The sequence below is a fragment of the Rattus norvegicus genome, chromosome 13 (assembly GCF_021556685.1).
Source record: "Rattus norvegicus strain SHRSP/BbbUtx chromosome 13, alternate assembly SHRSP_T2T, whole genome shotgun sequence".
Taxonomy (NCBI): Eukaryota; Metazoa; Chordata; class Mammalia; order Rodentia; family Muridae; genus Rattus; species Rattus norvegicus.
Window position 1 is genome coordinate 101,189,345 of NC_141546.1, and position 27,056 is coordinate 101,216,400.

Below are 27,056 nucleotides of genomic sequence, written 5' to 3' on the forward strand. Positions count from 1 at the left end.
CAACAAGACAACTGTGGTGAAAAACCAGAGTATTACACACAGACTCCTGCTCCCTGATAGTGACTGCAAGGGTAACTCACACCGCCAGAGAGAAGCTATGTATTTTTAGCTCTAAACTGATGAATTAATTTATCTGTGTATTTTGTGTCTAGTAGCTTTGACTCTAAATTCATGAGATTATCTTGTATTAGTGAATCTGGTTTTAGTGGTGATTGTTTTCTGTCGTTTCGGTATTTCATTTAATGACTCTTCTTCCTCCATATCTGTGAACTCAGTATCTAGCTCCCTAGATGGCCTCACTTTGTAGCTTCTTCTCTGTCACTGTCTGCTTGGATTTTAGTTCCTTGCTTCTGTAGTGTTTAAGAAACCAGAAATGTGGGTCTTCCTGGTTGCTGCCGCTGCAGAGAGCCCGTGGGGAGCACCCCACGAGCGAACCTGAGCCTCGGGACCACAGGTAAGACCAAATTTTCTGCTGCAAGAAAGCTGCCTGGTGAGCTTGGGACACAGGAAAGCAGAATTTCTCTAGGACCGGGCACGTTCTGTGTTTACCGGAAGTCCCACACCCGCGGATCCCGGCCCGCAGCAGCTCTCTGCTCCCAGACCCGGTGAGAGAGAGACCCAACCGCCTGGTCAGGTGGGCACTCCTGAGGCTGCAGAGCGGAAGAGACCACCAACTCTGCTCACCCCTGCCCACATCCCTGGCCCAAGAGGAAACTGTATAAGGCCTCTGGGCTCCCGTGGGGGAGGGCCCAGGAGCGGCAGGACCCCTGCCAGAGACACCGCCGGACCCTGAAGGAAACAGACCGGATAAACAGTTCTCTGCACCCAAATCCCGTGGGAGGGAGAGCTAAACCTTCAGAGAGGCAGACAGGCCTGGGAAACCAGAAGAGACTGCTCCCTGCACACACATCTCGGACGCCAGAGGAAAAAGCCAAAGACCATCTGGAACCCTGGTGCACTGAAGTTCCCGGAAGGGGCGGCACAGGTCTTCCTGGTTGCTGCCGCTGCAGAGAGCCCGTGGGCAGCACCCCACGAGCGAACCTGAGCCTCGGGACCACAGGTAAGACCAAATTTTCTGCTGCAAGAAAGCTGCCTGGTGAACTCAAGACACAGGCCCACAGGAACAGCTGAAGACCTGTAGAGAGGAAAAACTACACGCCAGAAAGCAGAACACTCTGTCCCCATAACTGACTGAAAGAGAGGAAAACAGGTCTACAGCACTCCTGTCACACAGGCTTATAGGACAGTCTAGCCACTGTCAGAAATAGCAGAACAAAGTAACACTAGAGATAATCTGATGGCGAGAGGCAAGCGCAGGAACCCAAGCAACAGAAACCAAGACTACATGCCATCATCGGAGCCCAATTCTCCCACCAAAACAAACATGGAATATCCAAACACACCAGAAAAGCAAGATCTAGTTACAAAATCATATTTGATCATGATGCTGGAGGACTTCAAGAAAGACATGAACACACTTAGGGAAGCACAGGAAAACATTAATAAACAAGTAAAAGCCTACAGAGAGGAATCGCAAAAATCCCTGAAAGAATTCCAGGAAAACACAATCAAACAGTTGAAGGAATTAAAAATGGAAATAGAAGCAATCAAGAAAGAACACATGGAAACAACCCTGGATATAGAAAACCAAAAGAAGAGACAAGGAGCTGTAGATACAAGCCTCACCAACAGAATTCAAGAGATGGAAGAGAGAATCTCAGGAGCAGAAGATTCCATAGAAATCATTGACTCAACTGTCAAAGATAATGTAAAGCGGAAAAAGCTACTGGTCCAAAACATACAGGAAATCCAGGACTCAATGAGAAGATCAAACCTAAGGATAATAGGTATAGAAGAGAGTGAAGACTCCCAGCTCAAAGGACCAGTAAATATCTTCAACAAAATCATAGAAGAAAACTTCCCTAACCTAAAAAAAGAGATACCCATAGACATACAAGAAGCCTACAGAACTCCAAATAGATTGGACCAGAAAAGAAACACCTCCCGTCACATAATTGTCAAAACACCAAACGCACAAAATAAAGAAAGAATATTAAAAGCAGTAAGGGAAAAAGGTCAAGTAACATATAAAGGGAGACCTATCAGAATCACACCAGACTTCTTGCCAGAAACTATGAAGGCCAGAAGATCCTGGACTGATGTCATACAGACCCTAAGAGAACACAAATGCCAGCCCAGGTTACTGTATCCAGCAAAACTCTCAATTAACATTGATGGAGAAACCAAGATATTCCATGACAAAACCAAATTTACACAATATCTTTCTACAAATCCAGCACTACAAAGGATAATAAATGGTAAAGCCCAACATAAGGAGGCAAGCTATACCCTAGAAGAAGCAAGAAACTAATCGTCTTGGCAACAAAACAAAGAGAATGAAAGCAAAAAACATAACCTCACATCCAAATATGAATATAAAGGGAAGCAATAATCACTATTCCTTAATATCTCTCAATATCAATGGCCTCAACTCCCCAATAAAAAGACATAGATTAACAAACTGGATACGCAATGAGGACCCTGCATTCTGCTGCCTACAGGAAACACACCTCAGAGACAAAGACAGACACTACCTCAGAGTGAAAGGCTGGAAAACAACTTTCCAAGCAAATGGTCAGAAGAAGCAAGCTGGAGTAGCCATTCTAATATCAAATAAAATCAATTTCCAACTAAAAGTCATCAAAAAAGATAAGGAAGGACACTTCATATTCATCAAAGGAAAAATCCACCAAGATGAACTCTCAATCCTAAATATCTATGCCCCAAATACAAGGGCACCTACATACGTAAAAGAAACCTTACTAAAGCTCAAAACACACATTGCACCTCACACAATAATAGTGGGAGACTTCAACACCCCACTCTCATCAATGGACAGATCATGGAAACAGAAATTAAACAGTGATGTCGACAGACTAAGAGAAGTCATGAGCCAAATGGACTTAACGGATATTTATAGAACATTCTATCCTAAAGCAAAAGGATATACCTTCTTCTCAGCTCCTCATGGTACTTTCTCCAAAATTGACCATATAATTGGTCAAAAAACGGGCCTCAACAGGTACAGAAAGATAGAGATAATCCCATGCATGCTATCGGACCACCACGGCCTAAAACTGGTCTTCAATAACAATAAGGGAAGAATGCCCACATATACGTGGAAATTGAACAATGCTCTACTCAATGATAACCTGGTCAAGGAAGAAATAAAGAAAGAAATTAAAAACTTTTTAGAATTTAATGAAAATGAAGATACAACATACCCAAACTTATGGGACACAATGAAAGCTGTGCTAAGAGGAAAACTCATAGCGCTGAGTGCCTGCAGAAAGAAACAGGAAAGAGCATATGTCAGCAGCTTGACAGCACACCTAAAAGCTCTAGAACAAAAAGAAGCAAATACACCCAGGAGGAGTAGAAGGCAGGAAATAATCAAACTCAGAGCTGAAATCAACCAAGTAGAAACAAAAAGGACCATAGAAAGAATCAACAGAACCAAAAGTTGGTTCTTTGAGAAAATCAACAAGATAGATAAACCCTTAGCCAGACTAACGAGAGGACACAGAGAGTGCGTCCAAATTAACAAAATTAGAAATGAAAAGGGAGACATAACTACAGATTCAGAGGAAATTCAAAAAATCATCAGATCTTACTATAAAAACCTATATTCAACAAAATTTGAAAATCTTCAGGAAATGGACAATTTCCTAGACAGATACCAGGTATCGAAGTTAAATCAGGAACAGATAAACCAGTTAAACAACCCCATAACTCCTAAGGAAATAGAAGCAGTCATTAAAGGTCTTCCAACCAAAAAGAGCCCAGGTCCAGACGGGTTTAGTGCAGAATTCTATCAAACCTTCATAGAAGACCTCATACCAATATTATCCAAACTATTCCACAAAATTGAAACAGATGGAGCCCTACCGAATTCCTTCTACGAAGCCACAATTACTCTTATACCTAAACCACACAAAGACACAACAAAGAAAGAGAACTTCAGACCAATTTCCCTTATGAATATCGACGCAAAAATACTCAATAAAATTCTGGCAAACCGAATTCAAGAGCACATCAAAACAATCATCCACCATGATCAAGTAGGCTTCATCCCAGGCATGCAGGGATGGTTTAATATACGGAAAACCATCAACGTGATCCATCATATAAACAAACTGAAAGAACAAAACCACATGATCATTTCATTAGATGCTGAGAAAGCATTTGACAAAATTCAACACCCCTTCATGATAAAAGTCCTGGAAAGAATAGGAATTCAAGGCCCATACCTAAACATAGTAAAAGCCATATACAGCAAACCAGTTGCTAACATTAAACTAAATGGAGAGAAACTCGAAGCAATCCCACTAAAATCAGGGACTAGACAAGGCTGCCCACTCTCTCCCTACTTATTCAATATAGTTCTTGAAGTTCTAGCCAGAGCAATCAGACAACAAAAGGAGATCAAGGGGATACAGATCGGAAAAGAAGAAGTCAAAATATCACTATTTGCAGATGACATGATAGTATATTTAAGTGATCCCAAAAGTTCCACCAGAGAACTACTAAAGCTGATAAACAACTTCAGCAAAGTGGCTGGGTATAAAATTAACTCAAATAAATCAGTTGCCTTCCTCTATACAAAAGAGAAACAAGCCGAGAAAGAAATTAGGGAAACGACACCCTTCATAATAGACCCAAATAATATAAAGTACCTCGGTGTGACTTTAACCAAGCAAGTAAAAGATCTGTACAATAAGAACTTCAAGACACTGAGGAAAGAAATTGAAGAAGACCTCAGAAGATGGAAAGATCTCCCATGCTCATGGATTGGCAGGATTAATATAGTAAAAATGGCCATTTTACCAAAAGCAATCTACAGATTCAATGCAATCCCCATCAAAATTCCAATCCAATTCTTCAAAGAGTTAGACAGAACAATTTGCAAATTCATCTGGAATAACAAAAAACCCAGGATAGCTAAAGCTATCCTCAACAATAAAAGGACTTCAGGGGGAATCACTATCCCTGAACTCAAGCAGTATTACAGAGCAATAGTGATAAAAACTGCATGGTATTGGTACAGAGACAGACAGATAGACCAATGGAATAGAATTGAAGACCCAGAAATGAACCCACACACCTATGGTCACTTGATTTTTGACAAAGGAGCCAAAACCATCCAATGGAAAAAAGATAGCATTTTCAGCAAATGGTGCTGGTTCAACTGGAGGGCAACATGTAGAAGAATGCAGATCGATCCATGCTTATCACCCTGTACAAAGCTTAAGTCCAAGTGGATCAAGGACCTCCACATCAAACCAGACACACTCAAACTAATAGAAGAAAAACTAGGGAAGCATCTGGAACACATGGGCACTGGAAAAAATTTCCTGAACAAAACACCAATGGCTTATGCTCTAAGATCAAGAATCGACAAATGGGATCTCATAAAACTGCAAAGCTTCTGTAAGGCAAAGGACACGGTGGTTGGGACAAAACGGCAACCAACAGATTGGGAAAAGATCTTTACCAATCCTACAACAGATAGAGGCCTTATATCCAAAATATACAAAGAACTCAAGAAGTTAGACCGCAGGGAAACAAATAACCCTATTAAAAAATGGGGTTCAGAGCTAAACAAAGAATTCACAGCTGAGGAATGCCGAATGGCTGAGAAACACCTAAAGAAATGTTCAACATCTTTAGTCATAAGGGAAATGCAAATCAAAACAACCCTGAGATTTCACCTCACACCAGTGAGAATGGCTAAGATCAAAAACTCAGGTGACAGCAGATGCTGGCGAGGATGTGGAGAAAGAGGAACACTCCTCCATTGTTGGTGGGATTGCAGACTGGTAAAACCATTCTGGAAATCAGTCTGGAGGTTCCTCAGAAAATTGGACATTGAACTGCCTGAGGATCCAGCTATACCTCTCTTGGGCATATACCCAAAAGATGCCTCAACATATAAAAGAGACACGTGCTCCACTATGTTCATCGCAGCCTTATTTATAATAGCCAGAAACTGGAAAGAACCGAGATGCCCTTCAACAGAGGAATGGATACAGAAAATGTGGTACATCTACACAATGGAATATTACTCAGCTATCAAAAACAACGGCTTTATGAAATTCGTAGGCAAATGGTTGGAACTGGAAAATATCATCCTGAGTGAGCTAACCCAATCACAGAAAGACATACATGGTATGCACTCATTGATAAGTGGCTATTAGCCCAAATGCTTGAATTACCCTAGATCCCTAGAACAAACGAAACTCAAGACGGATGATCAAAATGTGAATGCTTCACTCCTTCTTTAAATGAGGAAAAAGAATACCCTTGGCTGGGAAGGGAGAGGCAAAGATTAAAACAGAGACTGAAGGAACACCCATTCAGAGCCTGCCCCACAGGTGGCCCATACATATACAGCCACCCAATTGGACAAGATGGATGAAGCAAAGAAGTGCAGACCGACAGGAGCTGGATGTAGATCGCTCCTGAGAGACACAGCCAGAATACAGCAAATACAGAGGCGAATGCCAGCAGCAAACCACTGAACTGAGAATAGGTCCCCCGTTGAAGGAATCAGAGAAAGAACTGGAAGAGCTTGAAGGGGCTCGAGACCCCAAAAGCACAACAATGTCAAGCAACCAGAGCTTCCAGGGACTAAGCCACTACCTAAAGACTATACATGGACTGACCCTGGACTCTGACCCCATAGGTAGCAATGAATATCCTAGTAAGAGCACCAGTGGAAGGGGAAGCCCTGGGTCCTACTAAGACTGAACCCCCAGTGAACTAGTCTATGGGGGGAGGGCGGCAATGGGGGGAGGGTTGGGAGGGGAACACCCATAAGGAAGGGGAGCGGGGAGGGGGATTTGCCCGGAAACCGGGAAAGGGAATAACACTTGAAATGTATATAAGAAATACTCAAGTTAATAAAAAAAAAAAAAAAGAAACCAGAAATGTGTCCAGGGGCATAGCAGTGTGCAGGGGAGGCTGTATTCTCTGATGGCTTGGCCTCATTGATGTCTTCTTAGATACTCGAGCATGTGGTCTTACATTTTATGGTTCTTAACTGATTGGCAACTCTTCTAACAAAAATCCACTTTTGTAATGGGAACAGAGAACAACACCAGACACCGTGCTTGGACCTTCACATTTCTTACCTTTTGTCTCTGGAGCTTCTGGCCAAGGGCCGTCTGCACACATGCAAATGGATTTTCCGTTGTCTTCCTCCTTCCCTTCTGAGCTCTGTGTAGGGATGGTTACTGATGTCAGTGAGAGACAACTGGAGAAGGCTGGAGTCAGGATTCCTTTCTAGCTCCCATTGCTTTCTTCTCTACTCAAAGTACATAAAGTGTGGTCTACATACTTGATAAGGGGAAATGTTCTTAAGCAAAATTTATTCCATTTATCCACGGAAGTATCTTTTATTAGGGTGTCGTTGTGCTTCCCCAATGACAAAAATACAAATGGAATATTTTAGGCATAAATATTTAAAAATATATGTACATTTTCAGGCTATTGAGTATGTGTGAAAAACTAATGGTTTATTAAAATAAATTTACTAATGATGGTCTAGTTTATAGTTTTAAATCTTAGTGAAAGAATGTTCTTCAGGGGAAACACCCTCTCAGAGGCAAAGGGGAGGTGGGAATGGGGTAAAGAACTCTGGGACGGGGACCAGGAAGGTGGGAAGGCAACATTTGGGATGGAAATAAATAATTTGATAAAAAACCAGTTCATTTATCTATTGCTGCATGTTTGTAGTTTGTTGTATGTTGTATGTGCATGGTACATACATGTGAGTGAGCATGACCCTGCATGAGCATGCAGAGGCCTAAACAGGATATCAGGTATCTTCTTACTCTCTATCTTATTCCCTTGAGATCGGATCTCTCACTAAACGTGAAGTTCAGCCAGGTTGACAGACCAGCAAGCTCTCAACATAGGCCTGGTTACACCTGCAGTGCATGTAAACGGATACACAGTCATGCTCTGCTTTTTGTCTGGCTGCTACAGATTTGATCTCAGCTCCTCATCCTTGCAAAGTGTCTCAGAGGTGATTCTAGACCCTTTCAAATGGGAAGTCAGTATAACAGCACACAACCTCAAATAGAAATTTTCACTGTGAGAATGAATTGGGAATGGGATCAAGGAACACAGGAACATCAGTTGTTTATTTAACATAAGTATCCCAGGAAAACTAAAGCCTTTAGGAAAAAGTAAGAACCTTACCTGGCTTCCTAACAGATCACAACTTGAATAGCAGGTCACCGACTTGAAGAGCCACAGCCACAAAACCAGGTGATCTTGTTACTGCTCCATTCAAAGCAGTCTGCAAATGCATTTCTCATTTGAGAACATGCCTACTTGGCTCAATTACCCACTACTGTCTGTCTGTTGTATCTTAAGTTTCAGGACATTGTTATGAAACATTCCATCCTGCAAGGAGCTGTTAGAGTCAGAACTAAACAACTCATAAGTTTTAGGAAGTCCCTGAAACTGACCAGATGTACTATGCTTCTTCCTCTTCTAAGCTTATAAAAGTAGGAGTAAGGACTGCTAAGAGACACTCTCAGACAAGCTGAGCTGCCTGGAAGAAGCTCAGGCTAATAGAAGATGCCTAGTGAAGACACTCTTTAACTTGTACAGCTGCCTGCAAGTTGTGCAGCGGGCTCTGGGTTTCCAGATTTCATGAGCTCTTGCCCTTGCTTGAGTGGGCTTTTGGTGGTGCAGTTGTCTTTCTTTGAGCCATTTCTACTCCTATAAGTAACTTCAATAAAATGCATTGGTTCATCAAGTTGAATTGGGGGGGGGTATCCTTACTTTGATCTCTTGTTGGTTCCCTGCTTAGGCTGAAAGAGGTTTGTTCATGACTGTCAAGGAATAGTGTCATAAAACAGACATAGAGGTATAATTAGGATAATGTGTCATCATTTCTCTTAAGGAAGAACTTTTATGGTAACGACTTCCTTACTTCAAATCATGTTAGCTGTTATTAACTATTATCCAGTAACACAGGGCCTGAGATCAAGGCTGCTCATCACTAAATAGAGTGACAGGGAACAGAATGTTGTCACTTCAATAGAACCTCCAATAGAACCATTCATGGCACTTTGGGTGAAACAGGCTATAGTTGTCCACAGATGTTCTCAAAGGCATTTGTCCCAAAATAAATGAAGAAACTGAAATACCTCCACCCTCCCATAGCTATACGCCACAAACTCACATATACCTCCCTCACCACAAATACCACACACGATAAATACATCTCCCACACACAATACATATAAGCTGTAAAATAAATGTTATAGTTTATTGAATCACAGTGAATCTGGCTCACTGGTAAATACGAATAGTTTTTATACAAGCTTCTTTTGTATTTTCCTTTCATTTATAAAGTTTTATAATGAGCCCGAAATGGTTTTGATTTTTTTTCTTCTGACAGATGAGAAAGTGAGAGCAGAAGAGTGAGTTGAGGTTAGGAGGGGGAGAGAAGGAGGGGAGGGAAGGACAGAGGAAGAGAGCTGGAGCTCAGGAGCACACGGAGGTTAAAGGACTGATGTCAAGGTTGTTCCTCTCTGTGGAGCTAGAGTCTGGAGCTCTGGGCAGTGGCATCTTCCATTCATGCTCACCTCATTTCCACATTCTGTCTTCTGTTCTCTAAAACAAAGCAGCAGCACAATGGGAGGGAGAAGGCACTGTGTTAAAACATATTCTCACACTCTTAATACAAAGTGATCTCTTAGTTGAGGAAGCAAGGGTCCTGCATGGATCCCTGACATCTGTGAGTATTCTCCCTGCTCTCTGATGCCTCTGACTGCACCCAGATTAGCAATCTTGAAGACAGGTGTCACTAATAATGCTGAAAACACAGGACATGCCTCCTGTGAGCAGGTGGGTAAGTGATAAACAGAACCTTCAGTGTGAGGATAGTTTAAGAAAAGAGTTTTTGTTTTATTCTTTGCCAGATCACTATGAGTAAACTTAGGGTTACAAACTTGTACAATGCCAGCATGAATGGCCAGGTTTCATAGTTTTTCTTAGTGGGTTAAAATTTTAATTCCCAGCATGTAAAGTGTAGCTTAAATGTTTGCTTTCCGTTCTCAACTTATACAGCTCATTTTCCATACCCAGGATACTGTTTCTTCTTTACAAAGACAGTGGAAATTTCTAGTTTTCCAACCAAAGTGTCAAGTATACTTATTTTTTATTTTCAAGTTTTGAGTCATTCATATGCTGGATTCCAATAGAATGGAGGAAAATGAAAATTGCTTTTCATGCCTAAACAAATATTTAATTAAAATTCATCTGGATTCCAAATAGAAACACATTTTAGCAGAGAGACAGGCTGGTCCAAAGCCCATTCCAAAGAAGAGTGGAATATGCATCAGGACACAATGCAGGATGCCCCCGTGGATGCTGCGTGAACTCTGATGGGGTCTCATCCATAATACAAACAACAATCTTGGCTTCTGTGACAATGTCTTTCTACTCTGCCTACTAGAGAATTCCTGTCTGGTGGCATGAATGGGGCTGCAAAAATGGCCAACAGTGACAGGGCCCAGGTATTCTGATTTAGGTCAAATTGATTTGGCAACTTATCAGAAAGTGATTTGCCAGTTACAAAGGCAAATCAAAGAAATGAATAGCACTGCTAATTCACAAAATATGTAAAACATGAGATGAGTCAGCAGACCTGTCTTTAAAGTCTGCCACACATATGTCTTTGCATGTCCCTACTCTTCAGTTAGACCAATGTGAAACACTTGTCACTCTTTCTCTTAACATTCGCTATAAATAATCAAGTATTTTATCTTCAGAAAAAAATAACCATGCCTTATATTAACATGGTTAAGAAGAACTGTAATGTTCACATGTTTGTAATTGTAAAGGAGAACCATTAAACTTTAATGGAGAATTAGTTCAACACTGCCTTTATCTGATTAAATGAAAATTTAAAACTAAGTTGAAATATAAAGCAGAATCTGGGAAAAATAAGGTGAATAAAAATCTTACCAGTCTGAGATAGCTACTATTACATTTCTGCAACATATTAATGTATATATGCATATTTTACATATAAATGGGTATATAGAAATATGCTTCAATATATTTGCAGTTATGTATATACATGTGTGCATAATACATTGTTATGCAATCATATTGAACAGTGGTTTTAAATATGGCCTTCTTAAGAACACAAGGTAGGCATTTGGTCAGATCAGTGGGTAAAAATATTTTTTTAAATCAGCATAGAATTACATTGTATTTGCTCACTGAATTTGATATATACATTAATCAGCATTTAGGTTGCTTCCAATGTTGGTGTGTAGTACTTTCCTCTGAATTAAGGCATTTCATCCTGGAGGGAAACTTAAGACTCAGGAAGTTCTTAAGAAAGCTGCTTAAGAGTCAGAAAGTAAACAACTCACAAGTCTCACAGAGTCTCTGAAATCAACCAAATTCACACCCCCACCTCTGCCCCAAGGTCATGAGTAAGAACTGCTGAGGAGGGCAGACTCTGCCCACGAAGGTGTCTCCAAGTCATGTAGAGTGACCCAGGGTTGTGACTGTCATGAGTTGTCACCCATGTTGGAATGGGGTTTGGGAGATGCAGTTGCTGCTGAGGTGTCTACATCCTATAAGTAAGTCCCTAACAGTGCTCCCTAAGCAATCCCAAAACTCACTTAGCCACCAGTTGAACTTTGGTGACTTTTTTCTATCATCGGTTCTTTATCTGGCAAGAATAGATGATTGCTCATGTGTCCCAGAAACAGCACCACACAAGAAATACTTCTTCATAAAACCATTATAAACAGAATTGATAAATCTTTCAAATAAAAGTTGCGCACATATATGTGACATACTACGGGACATAGATACATACCTATTCAATGGCAATAATACTTTGAAACAGTGCTCTTACTTGGTTACACAAATATAAAATTTTTCTACTAACTAGAAATATTTTCTATTTCCTCTTAGGTATTGCTTCAGAACAGTTAAGTGGTGAGTATTGGTATCTGCCTTTAATATATTAACACTCAAATTGAAGCCTTCAAAGACACATGTGAAATAGAGGAAACACAGGACCCCACATGTTGGGAGACTTTATGTGCACTGTGCTCCTCCCCACAAACTGGTGTGTGCTCCCTTACTTGTTGGCCTGGGAGGACACCAGGCAGTTCTAATCCAGGTGATTTCTTATTTGTGACCTTCCCATTTGACTGTCTTTTATCTCATAACTGCTTAAGTTGTGCAAAAACGAAACACACACACACAGACACAGACACAGACACACACACTACTGTTTATGACCTTAGCGCATCTACAATCATTTTTAATCTAAAATACATTAGCAATAAATATAAAATTATTGAAAGCTTTTTTGGCTCTTGAATTTTAGTGGTTTTTTTTTTTTTTTTTTTTTTTTGTCTATCCTGCAAACTTTGGTAATTATCAGAGACCTTAAACTCTTTCCTATCACTCTAAATTAAGTAAAGAATTTTTAACTATAATATTTAAGAAGTCCTAAGAAACATTTTAGCTTTTGAGATACCACTAGTATTTTCAGGCACTGTGTAAATCGTTACTGTCATTTAATTAAAAGATAAAGAACACCTCAGACATTTGTTAGCTCTGCTAATGCATTTTAGTCCATTTTAGAGAAGATATTTGAAAAATAAAACCAATTGTTGAAACCATCAGATTAGAATTAAAGAAATGTATGGAATTTTACCTTACATGAATATTAACAGCATTTTAAAAGTGCCTAACAGTTAAGCCAGTCTCATTTGATTAGTAATTTATTTAGTATATATTTGGAAGTACTCAGAAAAAAACCAATGCATACCTTTATACAATTTGTCCAGCTTTCGAGTACAACTTTCCATACTTTGAGAAGAGTTCAAACGATGGCAGAACAGTCTGAAAATCCTGGGGAAAGAGCTCAGGTTAGCACAGAGACCCCAATGGTTCCTACTGGTGTCACTATCGTCCAGATTAATTTGAACTCTAAGGTAGATTTTAACAACCACCTTTCACCTGTCCTCATCATAACCCCCCGATACACACACATTTTAGATTTTCCTCAGTTTAAAGCTTTCATTAAATTTGAATTTGGTTTTTTTTTTTTTTTTTGCTTGCTTGCTTTTTTGTTTGTTTCTGGTTTTTTGTTTCGTTGTTTTGTTGTTGTTTGAGGCAAGGTGTAGCACTGGCCTAGACATCATTATGTGGGCCAGGCCAGCCTCACACATGTCAGTCTTCCTGTCTGTCTCCTGTGTACAGGGAGCACAGGCACGCAGCACCACACCCCGTGAACACACAGTTTCAATGTCTATAGGCAGCACATGCAAGCAGCTCGGGGCCGTGCCAACCCGAGGTTAAATTACAAGCTTTCAAGGAGTTTGCAACGAGATCGCCTTTGCCTTGGCTTCAGAGCATTCTGTACTTAAGTTTCTGGCAAAGTAAGCATTTGTTAACAGAACCCACAAAAAGAGGAGTGCGACGAGCCCACGTTCCCTCACTGGAGGGTGAGCAGAGCGCTCACCCTTGTTCTTTAGGATGCACATGGAGAAGGAGTTTTTTGCAAGTAGCCAGTTTCACAGCATCTGATTAAGAAATGGATGTGTTCACAAATGCAGGGCTAATGAGGCAGCTCATGCACCAGTTCTGAATACCGTGAATAAGCTGTAGAGGTTTGCTTTTCTAAGAGTCTATCAGTGAAGAAAATTTTGTCTGAAACTTTCTGGCTGAGGGAAGCCTAGGAGAAAGGCTGTCTTTGGCCTAGGTCTTGAGAAGGTCCACATTTATAAGTACATAAAAGCAAGATTCTCAGAAGAGTCTGAGGTGTGTCTGTGTCTCTGTTGCCACCCATCTGACTCTGCCCTGTAATGGTAGACTCCTGACCCTAAGTATCCGCTTTCATGACTAACCTCAGGCCCCAGAAAAATGCCTGCACTTGTCTGCCCGAGTGGCTGTGGTAGGCCCTGCTTCCGAGTGCAGAGACAATGTGTGTGCAACAGAGACTCAGATAAAAACTAATGACTTGGTCTGAATGAAATGCTTCTCAGTAAGCAGCATGTGGGTGACTGTGTAGTGAGGTCTGCTTTTCCCATGGGGCTCAGCAGCATTTCTCTGTCCAGACACAGCAGAGGCCATCTAAACCCGTGCATTGCACTATTTGCAGTGTGGCGGGCATGCTTGCCCACGGTGAGTTCCGCACACAGCTCTTCACCTAGAATCTGTAACACTTGGTGTCTGTCACACGGTCTCTTGACAAGCACCATAACCTAGAACTGTGACTGGCTGTACCCATGTAAGTGTGTACAGTGATCTCTGACCTGACTTCCAGAACAAATAGACCTGTCCCACATGACATGATAGACATCAGAAACATAGTTCTACACACAGGGAAAATGAAATCGTTAGCTTTTCTTATTCTTAGTCTATCAGATGACAGTCTTTGTTATGGAGATACAGTAACGGCCAAATGATTGGAGAGTAGAGCAAACGTGATACGGAAGTGTCTGGAGAGAGAAACGGGGGGAATCTGTTGACACCTGTTAACCCTAGGTGAGGCGGCCATACCTGGAAGGTGAGTCATTTGCTGTAATATATACCCAACTCCAGAGAAGCCATGACCTCAGGAGTAAGCGTGCAGTTTTAGGGACCGCAGCTGAGTCCGAGAGTGAGGAGACATGGGATGTTATAAAGTAGTTAATAGCAGACAAAGAAGAAAACAAACTCCACAAGCATAGTGAAGAAAAAGCCGTTGCCACGGTGGTCGGTAGTGACCGGATGCGTCAGTCATCATTTATCCAGGCATGCTCTACGCCCATAAAGGACATCGGAATGCTGAGTTGTCTAAACACTTGCTTTAAATAAAGACACAAATGGTGAAGAGCATGTGGACAGAGAAAGGCCCTGAGTGTCACATTAGCCAAGGGAGCGAGAAACCACTATATTAATTGTGGATAAAGCAGATTTCAGAGTAAGGAAAATGATCAGGATAATGAGAGCAACTGTAGAATGCTAAAGGGGTCAAGGCTCCAAGAAGACCTGTCAATCAGTACTGTCCGTGTGCCTAGAATCAGAGGGTCAGCATGCACGAGACAGAAACTGATAGAGCTGGTAAGAAGTGGATGGATTCACTATTGTACTTGGCAAATTCCACACCTCTTTATCAGTGACTGACAGATCCAGCAGGTAGAAAATCAACAAGGGTATAATTGACCTGAACAGCACTGTCAATCAACTGGATGTAATTGACATCTATAGACTTTTTTATCCACCAGCAGCCGCGTGTACACTCTTCACAGATTCATAGAGAAATACCACCAAGATAAACTATGTCCTGGACCATAAAACTAACGAATTTAAAACAGACCACACAAGCATTGTTTCAGAAAGCAGCAGACTTACACTGGGCATCAATGACAGATTCATGAAAGCCTCCAAATATCTGAGCATTAGCTAAGTGCACTCCCGAAAAGAACGCAGGTCAAAGAAAGCTGATGAGGAGACAAACCTAACCCGTGGAAATAAAGCTTATGCAGATAGCAGAATCCCCAAAGGCAGAACAGGAGCCACAGGCATGGAGGGAAGGCAAGGCCAGAGCATCTGCTTCAGGAAACTAGGAAAAGGGGAGAACTCAGAACCACACAGAAGAAAACGATCCGAGGAGAACTCAGGAAGTCAAAAATAGAAACCCAGGCTGGGGAGATGGCTCAGCAGGTGAAGTGCCGGCCACTCAAGCATGGGGGCCAGACTCTGGACCCCAAGTACACACGTAGTCCCTGTACTCTAGAGGCAGAGATGGGGATCCCCTGGGTGGATGATGCCAGCCATAAGCGGTGAGGCCCAGCTTCCTCAGTGACAAACTCTGTGACAAGAGGAGGAAACAGAAACACGCCAAGCAGTTCTGGTGTGGGGACCTTAAAACTGGGAGTTCTGTTTCCTCCATTGCACTAGAATGTTCTCTGGTTTTCTCCAATACCATTTGCCTCAGTAAAGAAAGTGCAAAGTAACGAGAGAGCGATGGCCTGTGTCTGCTTCAGACCTCCACAAGCAAGTGTGTGTGTGTGTGTGTGTGTGTGTGTGTGTGTGTACACATGCACACATACATTAATATACATACACACATGAAATAGGGAAACAGAAGCATCAAAGTCATCCACTTCCTTGAAAACATCGATAAAAGCGGGACACTGCGAACCGAGCTGAGCAAGAAAAGAAAACGCATACACCACAGCTAGGCCAGAAGGAAAGACAGACCTCAAGCTCCGAGAGGACAATATGGACAGAACAAGGAAGTTACAGTCGGAAACTAGACAATAGGCAAAATCGGCCAATGCTGAGAGACACTGCTGAAACTCTGCTAGGGTGAGCAGATGATCGGAACAGCCTGTATCTATCCAAAAACGGAAACATGACATCACTCTTCCCTTTGGCCTCAACGGTGTCTCATTAACTGACTAGTGGGGTGCTAGGCCTCTCGACTTCATCGTGGAGATGAACAGGACAGCACAAGGCTCTCAGCTTTGTGTTCTCTCCCCTCTCCACCAGTGGTCAAAGTCTGCTAGAAGTCACGTATTCTGTCCTCTCAAGTGCACACTAAAGTAACCCACTGGTTCTCTGACAAGTTTAGAGCAATGTGGTACAGTAGACTTTGATCACCACTCCCTGTCATGCTATTTTAAACAAGCACCCTGAACTTACATAAACACATGCGTCCATGTGTACAGATAAGATTAAGAATGACTGCAGTCAGAAGTTCTGGCTTTCTTTCCTTCAGTCCTGGTATGCTCTTGTGTTCTTAGTTTGACTTCTGTTAGTTATAGAGTTCCCCTCCACATGCATCCAGCTAGCATCTGAGTACAGTGTTCTGTCCAACCATTGGTACTAGGACTTAGTCCTGCCCAGGGCCAGACAATAGACGAACATTTACAGTTATATGGATGAACACGAGTTGCCTACTATATACTGCAGAAGAAAAATCTTTCCAAAAGCCTTTCCCACCTCTGTCTCCTTTTCTGTTTTCCAGTCCCCCACAACCTTAGCTAGTTTCTAACTGCAGCTTTTGTCTGAGAAAACCTCTGGTCCCGATTTCCAGTACCATTCAAAGTGCTTCTGACACACTAAAACAGCCACCCCGCCATGAGAATCGATTTACTCCTGAGTTCAAGAAGCCACCTGCATGATGCTCTTATGGGGTGAGGTTAAACAGGGGCTGGGGGCTGATTTTCTGAAAAACAGTCTCATCAAGAAAAACACTGGGCAGAGTGATTCTACATCCTGCCGTAGCTGCTGCTCGACAGAGCAGACAGCTTTGCTATTAGGATGCCCAGCCAAACACAAGTCACCCATGGCCACAATGAGCTCCTTGGGACAACTGTTTGGAGGTGAATGGCTCTCTCAACTGGAAAGTAGCCCAAGTCCATTTTAAACCCAAGTCAAAATGACAGAGTGAATTTCCTGGGCCGCTCACCCCACAGTGTAGGAGTTCGAGGTCAGCAGCTGTTACGTTTATCTAGTTATGTAAGGCTTTCCAGCAGACAGTCACAGCTAAGCAGTAACAACACGTACCCATGCCCCTCAGTGAAACACCACTGCTGTACCATGGATAGAGCCCTGAGAGAACGGTAAAATCATGGGTCAGCTTAAATTATTTTAATGTAGTCAGCAGAGATTTTTCTCTTAGAACTAAAAAAACCAAGGTAGATGATAAGAGATGTTTACCTGAATATTAAATGCTATTTTAGTGAATGAGACCCCAAAAGCTCTTGCCAGCTAGTCCTCCGGGTTTTCTCTGCTTTTCAAGTGGGGGTTAATGGGGTGCTTGTAAAGAGTGCCTGGCATTTTTTCCCCATGCAAACTGAACCTAAATAAGCCTTCTAAAAGTGTTCCGAGTTACTGTCAGCTAACTTTACAAATCACTCGTCTTGGAAGCCACATGGCTGAGAAATATATTATTAAATTCCTACTGGTTTTGGTGTAGGTGGCATTGCTGATATATGCATCACAATGACCCACTCTGTGGCCCACTCTGCAGGGACACCAAGGCTGCTCTGTCAGAAGTCTGCAGCCTGTCATCTGTGCATGCACGGGTGTGGATGGGTGATGCTCCTATCTGAGAGGCCAGAGCCTCCCCACCCCCAGCCCCCAGTCACTCCTCTTGCTGAACATGCGTCCTATGAAGAGCTGGAAGGTTGGAGTGCACATGAAGAGCACCTGGGATTCCTCACACTGAGGTGTACTTCCCATGAGCCTTGTTTGTCTAGAACTCTGTTATCCAGCCTGGCCTCACACCGCAGATCCTGTTGCCTGCTTTACAAATGCCGGGGTTGTGACTGTGCTCCAGGCTAGGCCACTCTGTTCCTCTACCCCACAAGCATCCAAACAGAAAGGGCCTACACTCCTGAGAGACAGATGGGTGTCCGGTCTCCTCACAGTTGGCCACCTAAAACATTCCTGGTTTCAGAGCTTGCCTGCTTAGTTCTCACTGTTGGCTCCCTAGTGTATGCACAGTCTTGGCTATAAATGTGCACACAGGCACTGAAGCCAGAGTGTGAATCGGCACATAAGCCGTGGGGATTCTTCTTGACAAGTCTATTGTACTATGGGGTACATATCCCATAATAAAAGGAGTACACGATATAACAATATGTCAGAAGAAATAGATGCACATACAGAAATAGATGTGTGCACAGAAATAAAGGCATAGATATTAATTTCACTGCAAATAAAACAAAATAAGACATCCAACCAGACACTATGCTGTAGTTAGGGAGGTCCATGGCCTGCTCATTGGTTTTCATCACACAACTAATGACGTCATGGCAGGCAGTTCCGGCAACATCACCTGTGTACACAAAGACGAGACAACAGGAGGAATGTTGGAGGAGACTGGCACTTAAGGGAGCGTGTGGTGCGCACATGGCTAATCGACTGGAAAATGTAAAGATGCTCAGAGCTAGTATCAGGTTGGCGCCACGGGAACGGATTACAATGGGAATAACAACAGACACCAACAGTATAACATTCCAAAATGTGTGTCTTGGTAAAAGGAAACCCAAGTGCTTCTGTGTAGGGAGGCTCCCTAAGGATGATCTCATTGAAGGGAGGAACTGCTGAAAGCCAGGTGACAATTTATTCATAGTTGTATTCTCTGGATTTAACTTAACACAGTTGATAGGCACAGAGTGGGCTTGGTAAATTCTTGGCTGAAGACATGGTTGAAAAAAGGCACACATGGGCTTGGCCCTGCATCCCTTTGTGGTCAACACACCTTCAAGTCTGTCTGTCTTTCAGCCTGCCTCTCTAGAAATGTCATCAGAATCCTAGTGTCAGCTCACACATGACTGAAGCCTTTAGGATCCCAGCAAGCAGATATGGCCGTGTATCACTTCACAGCTACAAGCCAAGTTTCAAAGTACTTGTAAAATATTAACCAAGAGCGTTCGGTCCACTAGCAAGAAGGAAGTATCAAACAGTATATCAGAGTTGCACAACCAGGGCCTTTATCCGTCTTGTCTGTCTTCTAGTGCCATCGCAGTCCTGAATACATTATGCATATGAAGTAATACATAAATAAATCTTAACTCAATAGAAATGCAAGCCTTTTAAGTGTGACTCTATTTTGTCAGAAAGTGGGTTCAATGCCGTTAACGAAGACTTCATAAGAACGGAGGAGCTGTTACAGGGACCCCTGACCGGCACCGCTGTTACTGCTCACTTGTTACCCACAATCCAGTGCTCGCCGTACTTGCATGAGCATGGGCGGGGTCAGGACTCTCATTCTAGGCAGAGTGCTTAGATGTCTGTGTGCTCTGAATCACAGGAAAGGGGCTCAGAAGCAAGACCACTCACTCATTATGGTTCCTCACAGACAATAGAACCCCATTTGTCTACCAGTAGTGCCAGAGACATAAATGTTATAGAGAAGCTAAGAAAACAATGAACACATGGATCCTTGTGTGTTTCCCTCTGCTTTAAAAAATTATACACCATTGCCAAGCTCATTTCTACAGTTACCTTTCTCTTATAGATCCTGAATGTCAGAGCGGACAGTGCCCATGGGTGTTTAGATCTACAGTTTAGTATTTGGTGTTCATGGTGACCTTAGAAAAGAGAGCTTCCACAGATGATGAGAAGAAAGAGTTTACAGTTAGGTCAGTTCTGTCAGGACAAATCAATGTGCATGAACTTGTAGCTTCCAACACTATATGGCAGACTCTAGGCCACCATGATGGGAAAGAGTCAACGCATGAGAATATGAACAAGTAAGATGACGTAATAACTTAAAGTGTGCACAGAGATCTTAACCAAATCTTCACAGGCGATAGAGAGCCAGGTACAGGACATTCCCTCACCCACAATGCTTCGGACTGACGTGCTTGGGATTCTTTCCAGTGGGAATGGATTTTGGAATAATTACATATATGTACCTCAGTATATGTTGGCGATGGGTCCAAATCCAAATAGGAAAGTTGTTTATGTTTCACAAGCACAGCACGAACTTAGTGGAAGGTAATTTTATCAACTACTTAAATGGTCCTGAGCACTAGAGAGTCTCACGGCAAGGCTCTTTCCACTTCAGTCCACTTCTAACAAAAAGAGTTTCAGATTTTGGGTTTTCAGGTCAGGAAATAATTATGTACATTAGAATTTGAAATTTAGTTTGAAAAGGAATAATTTTGAAGTCAGGACCATTTCTCTGAGGTAGGAACGGGCTAATGTGTGAGTAGAACCTTGATGAGCATTGTGTACAATTCCCATGTCCAATTGCCAGATCTCCAATCCCACCACTGCTCAAACACGACCACATTTGCTATTTTGGTTTCTTAATGCTCGTTCTAAAAACTGATTTCAAATATTCATTTACTTATTTATAGTCTTTTAAACTAAGTATTAATCAAGTGCCTTGGCAGGAAGAATATAGTAATGATTAAGTTAGACAAAATTTCCTGTCTCCATGGAATGAAAATTTCTAGAAACAGGAGACAGGTAAGAAGCAGACATGGGACAGAGATGGGAGACAGATGGGTGGGACTGGAAAAGCGCCTGTGATTTCCACCTAGGTGTCAGGGAGGCTACCTGAAGACACATCTGCCCAACCCTGAAATACAGAAGTGCCATTCTGAAGCACAACCACACCATAAAGTCTGTCACTACAACACTCATGTCCTATCAAATGACCAAAATCAAAGTACCTCCAAAAGATGGTAGAAAATTTTGGGGAGCTAAAAATTTTGAACTGGAAGTTGTTAACGCCTTTGACATTAGCAATGCAGAATGCTGGTCAGTGTGCAGCCATAAGATTAGCTGCCTCTTTCTTTAGAGCTGGCACCGGGCTAGGGGTGCCCTGGCCTTACAAGCTTACAGAGCTCTCCCGACTCATGCCACTCCTCTCACAGCCAAGTCGGTTCCATATGCTGCCAGCATCTAGCACACCACTATGAAGAGATGGCAACAGCTCAGAGGTGAATGAGCGCCAGCACCGTTCTGAGTGCTCTTGGGGTTGTTATACCTCTGAGCAGCACTGTCCCTGGGAGAAATGGAGATGACTGCTGATAATGGTTATTTCTTTCCTTCACCGAGTGCTTAAAAGGTGTCTGATGTCAGAAAGAAATTAGTTTGGAAGAAATCAAATAGAAAGATTAGGTGTTGTGTGGGCAGCTGAGAATTTGCACACATGTCTGTCTGTCTGTCTGTCTGTCTGTATGTATGTATGTATGTAATATATACAGGCACATCTGCCTATGGACACGCGAGGCGGAGGAAAACATCATTAGAAAGTGCTTTCTATTGTTCCCAGCCTACCTCATTTCCTTGCAACACAAAATGTCTTGCTGAATCTGGAGCCCCCTGTTTTCAGCTATGTGGTAGCCAGCAAGCCACAAAGATCCTCTTGTCTCTGTTTGCACCTCCCATGGCAGGGTTACAAGTAGTCACAGTCAAGCCTGGCTTTTTTATAAATAAAAACCAAAACAATAGATAGATAGATAGATAGATAGATAGATAGATAGATAGATAGATACATACATACATACATACATACAAACGTACATACATACATACATACATACATACATACATACATACATACATACAAACGTACATACATACATAAGGTAGAAGCCATCTTCCCAGCCCAGGCACTTTTAAGAGCAATAGGTGACTTCCATCAGGATTGGGTTTTCTTTCTATGGCTATGGGTACTGGTGGGAGAAGTGGCCCTCTTCATAGAGAGCACATTTTTCTCCCATTTATCTGGACACTGTTCAGGACTGGGATTTGTGTATTATTATTTCATGGTTAGCTGGAAGGCGGGCCTTATGCATAGCATATCACATGCATTTTCTAATTACCTTCTGAAAAGGCAAACATCCTGGAAACAATAAACTGGCTAATTTAAAAGGCAAAGCTAACTAAAAGGAAGGGCAATTTTCTGTGTATTTTAACGGCTTTACATGTGCAAATCTCCCCCTTGGAATCAACTAGTCATCAGATCTTAAAAGAAAAAGCAATCCTGCCCTGCTTCATAAAAGCAGTTCATCTCCTTCTGCACACATCTTCATCAAAAAGCGTGTTTCACTTGTTGCTTTGAGTCTATGCTGTGAGAACCCGTGTGATAATGTTCGGTATAAAAATCAGGAAATTAGTCTCACTGCGGGAGTCTGCTAAGGACACGGTTTTAATCTTATCCTTGAAGCACTGGCAGAAAACATATTAATTGTGGTTTAATTTATGCAACAAATATTTCATTTTAATTATGCTTCATTTTGTCAAGCTATAAAAATGTCAACAGTTCTGACAGTGTTTTTCTTACAAGTTTTTTTTTCAAATGAAAGAATTAAAATCAAGTACTGTTTCTGAAAGAGTTCGTGAAAGATTTCTAATTACTGCTTGTGTTTTTGAAAAATTGCCAGTCTAGTAACCCCAAAATAACATCTGGGAGTGTGTGAACTTGAAGCTTTATTATTCAATATTTATAATTCTTAATAATATACTTGTATCATTAATATAATAGAATTCCCACTGCAAAGTTTTTTTTAATAATTACAGCATGTATCAATAACTGTCATTACTGTGAATGTTCTTTCTGCTTTTGATCTTTTCTCTCAGGGAAGGTAGGAAGTGGGAAAGTGAGTTGATTGCAGCTGAGACAGGGCACTGAGGAACAGTATTTACCATTAGCAGAATTGCAAGGCAGCACGCCAAACCACACAAGCTGACAGTGATGTTAATTGTAGGTAGCAAATCTTTGTTATGCCCTCAGTAGGTGCGGATCCACCCAAACATTACACCCTACAGAAAATGCCAGTTCCTTCAGGAAAGTCCGTCTTTAGAAATACATTATATTTCCCTGCACTGAAGACGTATTGCAAATCTTCACACCTTTCTCATGTTCTTTTATGCTTCTTGTTCTAAGTCACAGCAATTCCCCTTGGAGTCTGATCTCACCTAGGGAATGGCAAGGTTCCTGAGTTAGATCTCGGCCTCTGTCCATTAGTCTTCATTGGCTAGATTCAAATGTGTGTGCACAGGAAAGCCAGTGGGAGCAAAGCCTATAAGGGATTATTACACTTTTAGAACCAACATTATCATTTCGTTTTCTGCGAAAAAAATGAGCCTTGTGTACTGAAGTTTCACCATGGCAGAGCAGCGAAGCTTTCGTCCTGTTCATCCTCTCGGGAATGCCTACACTCAAGGATGGAGAATTGGGTACCCTCTGGTAAATTACACCTGTCCGGAATCTAGAAGGTAGTAGGGACTTCAAGTTACTACTGACGGTGGGCAGAGCTAGGGCAGAAGGGTTACAGCTAAGATCTACTCTTCCTCTCTATGCCCAGAAACTTGAGCCACTGACACCTTCAGGTAGGTTGGACAGCAGAATAAGGAACAGGATCTGCCAGAAACTGTATGTGAGGGACACAGAACCCAAGTTCCCTAGCTCCCCCTCTGCCCTCTCCTCAGAAACAACCCTTCTTCCTCTGCCCTAGCTTCAGGGGTGGGGCAGTTTTGGAGGACAGAGCAGGGAGGACTGGAAGCCCCCAGATGCCAGCAGGCAAGGGTCAGGTCATATGATGGCACCCCCTTATTTTGAGATGTTCAGCACTTTGTCATCTACCCATAGTCTGAAAATGAATGAAAAATTACAGACACATCTAATATGTTTTAAATAAATTTTATTCTCATGTGTTGCTATAATGGTTCTACGTTAGCATTGCTAGTTGTTAATCTTGTAACTGTGCCTAATTTACTGTGTGCATTTGTGCCTGCATATATGTAAGATCTGTGCAGGTGCCTGCAGCGACCACAGGGTGGTCTGAACCCAAAGACCTGGAGTTCCAGGCCATTGTGAGCTGGGGCTGGACCTGGGTTCTTTGTAAGAGCAGCGACTACTGTTTACCACTGAGACACTGGTTGCCCCTGGTTTTTCAATTCAACCTTACAAAAACAAACACTTGGATATATCCCTTTGACCTCAAACTCACAGCACCTGAGGCACAACCAGCTCTGGGCTCTGATAGGAAAGATTCCTCTTAAGTTCATTGGTCTGCTACCTAAGGGCAGGTTGCCAACGAAAGAGTACAATTTCTCCTGGTTCTCCCTGGAATCCTGTGAAGCCGAGAAGATTCCTGTCGTATCGCAGAGGAAGAGAGTAAGAATCGCGCGCCACCCCAGGATTTGTCCCAGTACACTGTCTTCTTTGTCCAATCACATTCCCAAAGAAATCATTCACCATGGCTCTGAAATTGTCTGTATGCCTGACTCCTCTCTGCCCTGTGAAGAGTTAAGCCTCAAGCATCTGGCCTACCCTTGAGTGTCATATTCTGTCGCAGGCATAGAACCACGTCTGCACACCATCTTGTCACCTGTTGCTAAGTTTTCAGCAGTGTCAGTTCCCAGACTTTTTTGAACTATTCCTTATATGGATAAAGGAAACCATGATATATATAAGGTTCAGAGCTATCCAAAGTTTCAAGCACATACTGGGGGTGGGGTGGGGGACGTCACATGAAAGAATATGTCTGGGTGTGAAGAAAATCTACTCTGCTCCCAGTTAAACTAGACACAAAACCAGCTGTAACTTCCTTGTAGCTACCCAGATATGTGTGCGTGAGTATATAACTGCCCACCCGGTCCTTCTAAATGCGTTCAACCTTCCTCCCGCAGAAACACAGGGGCCCTCACTATTCCAGTACAGCAGTTCTCACTCTGTTGAGATCAAGTCTGTCTTTTCCTCTGCCTTATCTTTCTTACATCTGGTGCTGAAAACACGATCCTTTTAGCATTCTCTGGTGAGAAGGCCTCCTTCCCACCTCCCAGGTCATTCCATAGGCACCAGACTCCTGTTAAGCTCACTATATAGGCTAGTCATGCACTACTTCAGCCTGAGACCTCCGGTCTTTTGTGGACCGAGTGAGTGCGTCTGTGAGTAGCTCAGGTCCTGAGGATGGAACTTGGGTCCTTGAGACTTTATTGGTGGCTGTGCAAGCCCAGCTTGGCCTTGATCTTTTGCCTTTCTCCAGTTCTGCCCCATCACTGTCCTCTGACTTCTTCTTCCCAGACTCTCTGATCTCCAGTCATGGAGGTCTTTTGCCATCTGATTCCGCAGGTTGAGCAGACAGCTCAGGCTGCGGACAAACGGTTCTTTAAGGCTAGGGCCTATTGCCCAGTACGGCCTGACTCAATTCTTCATGGCCTGATGCTTTTACCCAACAGTGTGAAACTCTACTCTGGATAACTAGACCTAATGTGCTGAAGGTTGAGTAGAAGTTCTTGTGCTGAATGTTGAGAACCACATCGTACTTCCAGTTTGCACGCCTGCTCAAATACTGCTGTATGCTCAGAATAAGATTAGATAAGACTCCATTGAGGAAATGAGTAGCTTCAGGCCTCTAGAGGCCTTCACAGTCACCTCAACAGTACAGACTGGCCTTCACAGTCACCCCCACAGAACACACTGCTCTCAACAGACAGCACTCCCAGAGTATGCACTGGCCCTTTACAGCTACGCCCACAGTACAGGCTGCCCTTCCCAGACAGGCACCTCCACTGTAAAATCTTCCCCAGCAAGCCCTGACTGTGGAGGTCATGATTTCAGGTGTGGTTTGTGAAAGAATAAAGATTTTAAACTATCCCCCACTGACCCTGCTGTGAGGACAAGTGCACCTCACAGAAAAGAATAAAATAACATATTTTGGGGATGTAGCCTGGCTATAGCCACCACAAACCATCTGGCCTCGATAAGGCCTGACTCAACAGTCCTGAGAAAAACGAGAATTAGGGTCAGCTTGCCCCAGAAGGAGGGTGGCCTAGAGTTGAACTGAGCCCAAGTTACAAACCAATGAAATTGCTTTGTGTGACTGTTGCCAACTACCTATGTAATTTTCCCTACAAATCCCTTCCCCTAATTGGGCTCGGGGTCGACTCCTCTGTCTCTTGTGTGAGATACGCGTCGTCCCCAGAGCTCTGGTTCCCCAAATACACCTCTTGTTTATTACATCAAGACTGGTTTCTCGTGAGTTCTTGGGGGTTGCGTTGTCTCGAGATTTGAGTGGGGGTCTTCCCCATCCCGGTGGTCTTTCAGTTTGCACCTTAGTACTAAGTGAGTAAAAACAGGAAAGATAAGCCATTGGCTACAAAAACCCCAATTAAAATGTAGATAAGAAAAAACATTAGCAATAAACAAAACATTTAGATGAATTTGAGGCTAGAAGGAAGTACCATTGAACATTTAAAATTAATATCCTAAGACATAAAATGACAATTGCTTCTATTAAATAAGTACAGGCTGCCAGTTACAGAGAAAGAAATCTTAGTGAAATGACAGCATGCAAACTGAAAACGGCTTCATGGAAAAGCTCGGATTCCACAGCGCGGAGCCTCTTACAAAGTCAAAAGAACAGACAGTGAAAAGCGGCAAGACCACACAGCTAAAGAGCTCCGTCTGCAACTATGGTAGCTCTAGAAAAGCTATTACAGTTGGCCTGGAAGAGAAACGGAACACAATT

At 42.6% G+C, this 27,056-nt stretch overlaps 1 protein-coding gene across 4 annotated transcripts in view; it reads right to left on the reverse strand.

The window, feature by feature from the left end:
- Positions 1-9,320: 9,320 nt before the first annotated feature.
- Spata17 (spermatogenesis associated 17) overlaps positions 9,321-27,056 on the reverse strand; it is a 178,708-nt gene continuing 160,972 nt past the window's right edge. For 2 of the 4 annotated variants that reach the window (NM_001429827.1, XM_087581444.1), the window contains 2 exons: positions 12,887-12,969; positions 9,321-9,686 (listed from right to left, as the gene is read on the reverse strand). In NM_001429827.1, the coding sequence (NP_001416756.1) occupies positions 12,889-12,969 (81 nt within the window). In that variant the 3' untranslated portion in view covers positions 9,321-9,686; positions 12,887-12,888. Of the gene's footprint in view, positions 9,694-12,886; positions 12,970-27,056 lie in introns of all 4 variants that reach the window. The other 2 variants (NM_001398667.1, XM_087581443.1) reach the window with 1 other exon arrangement.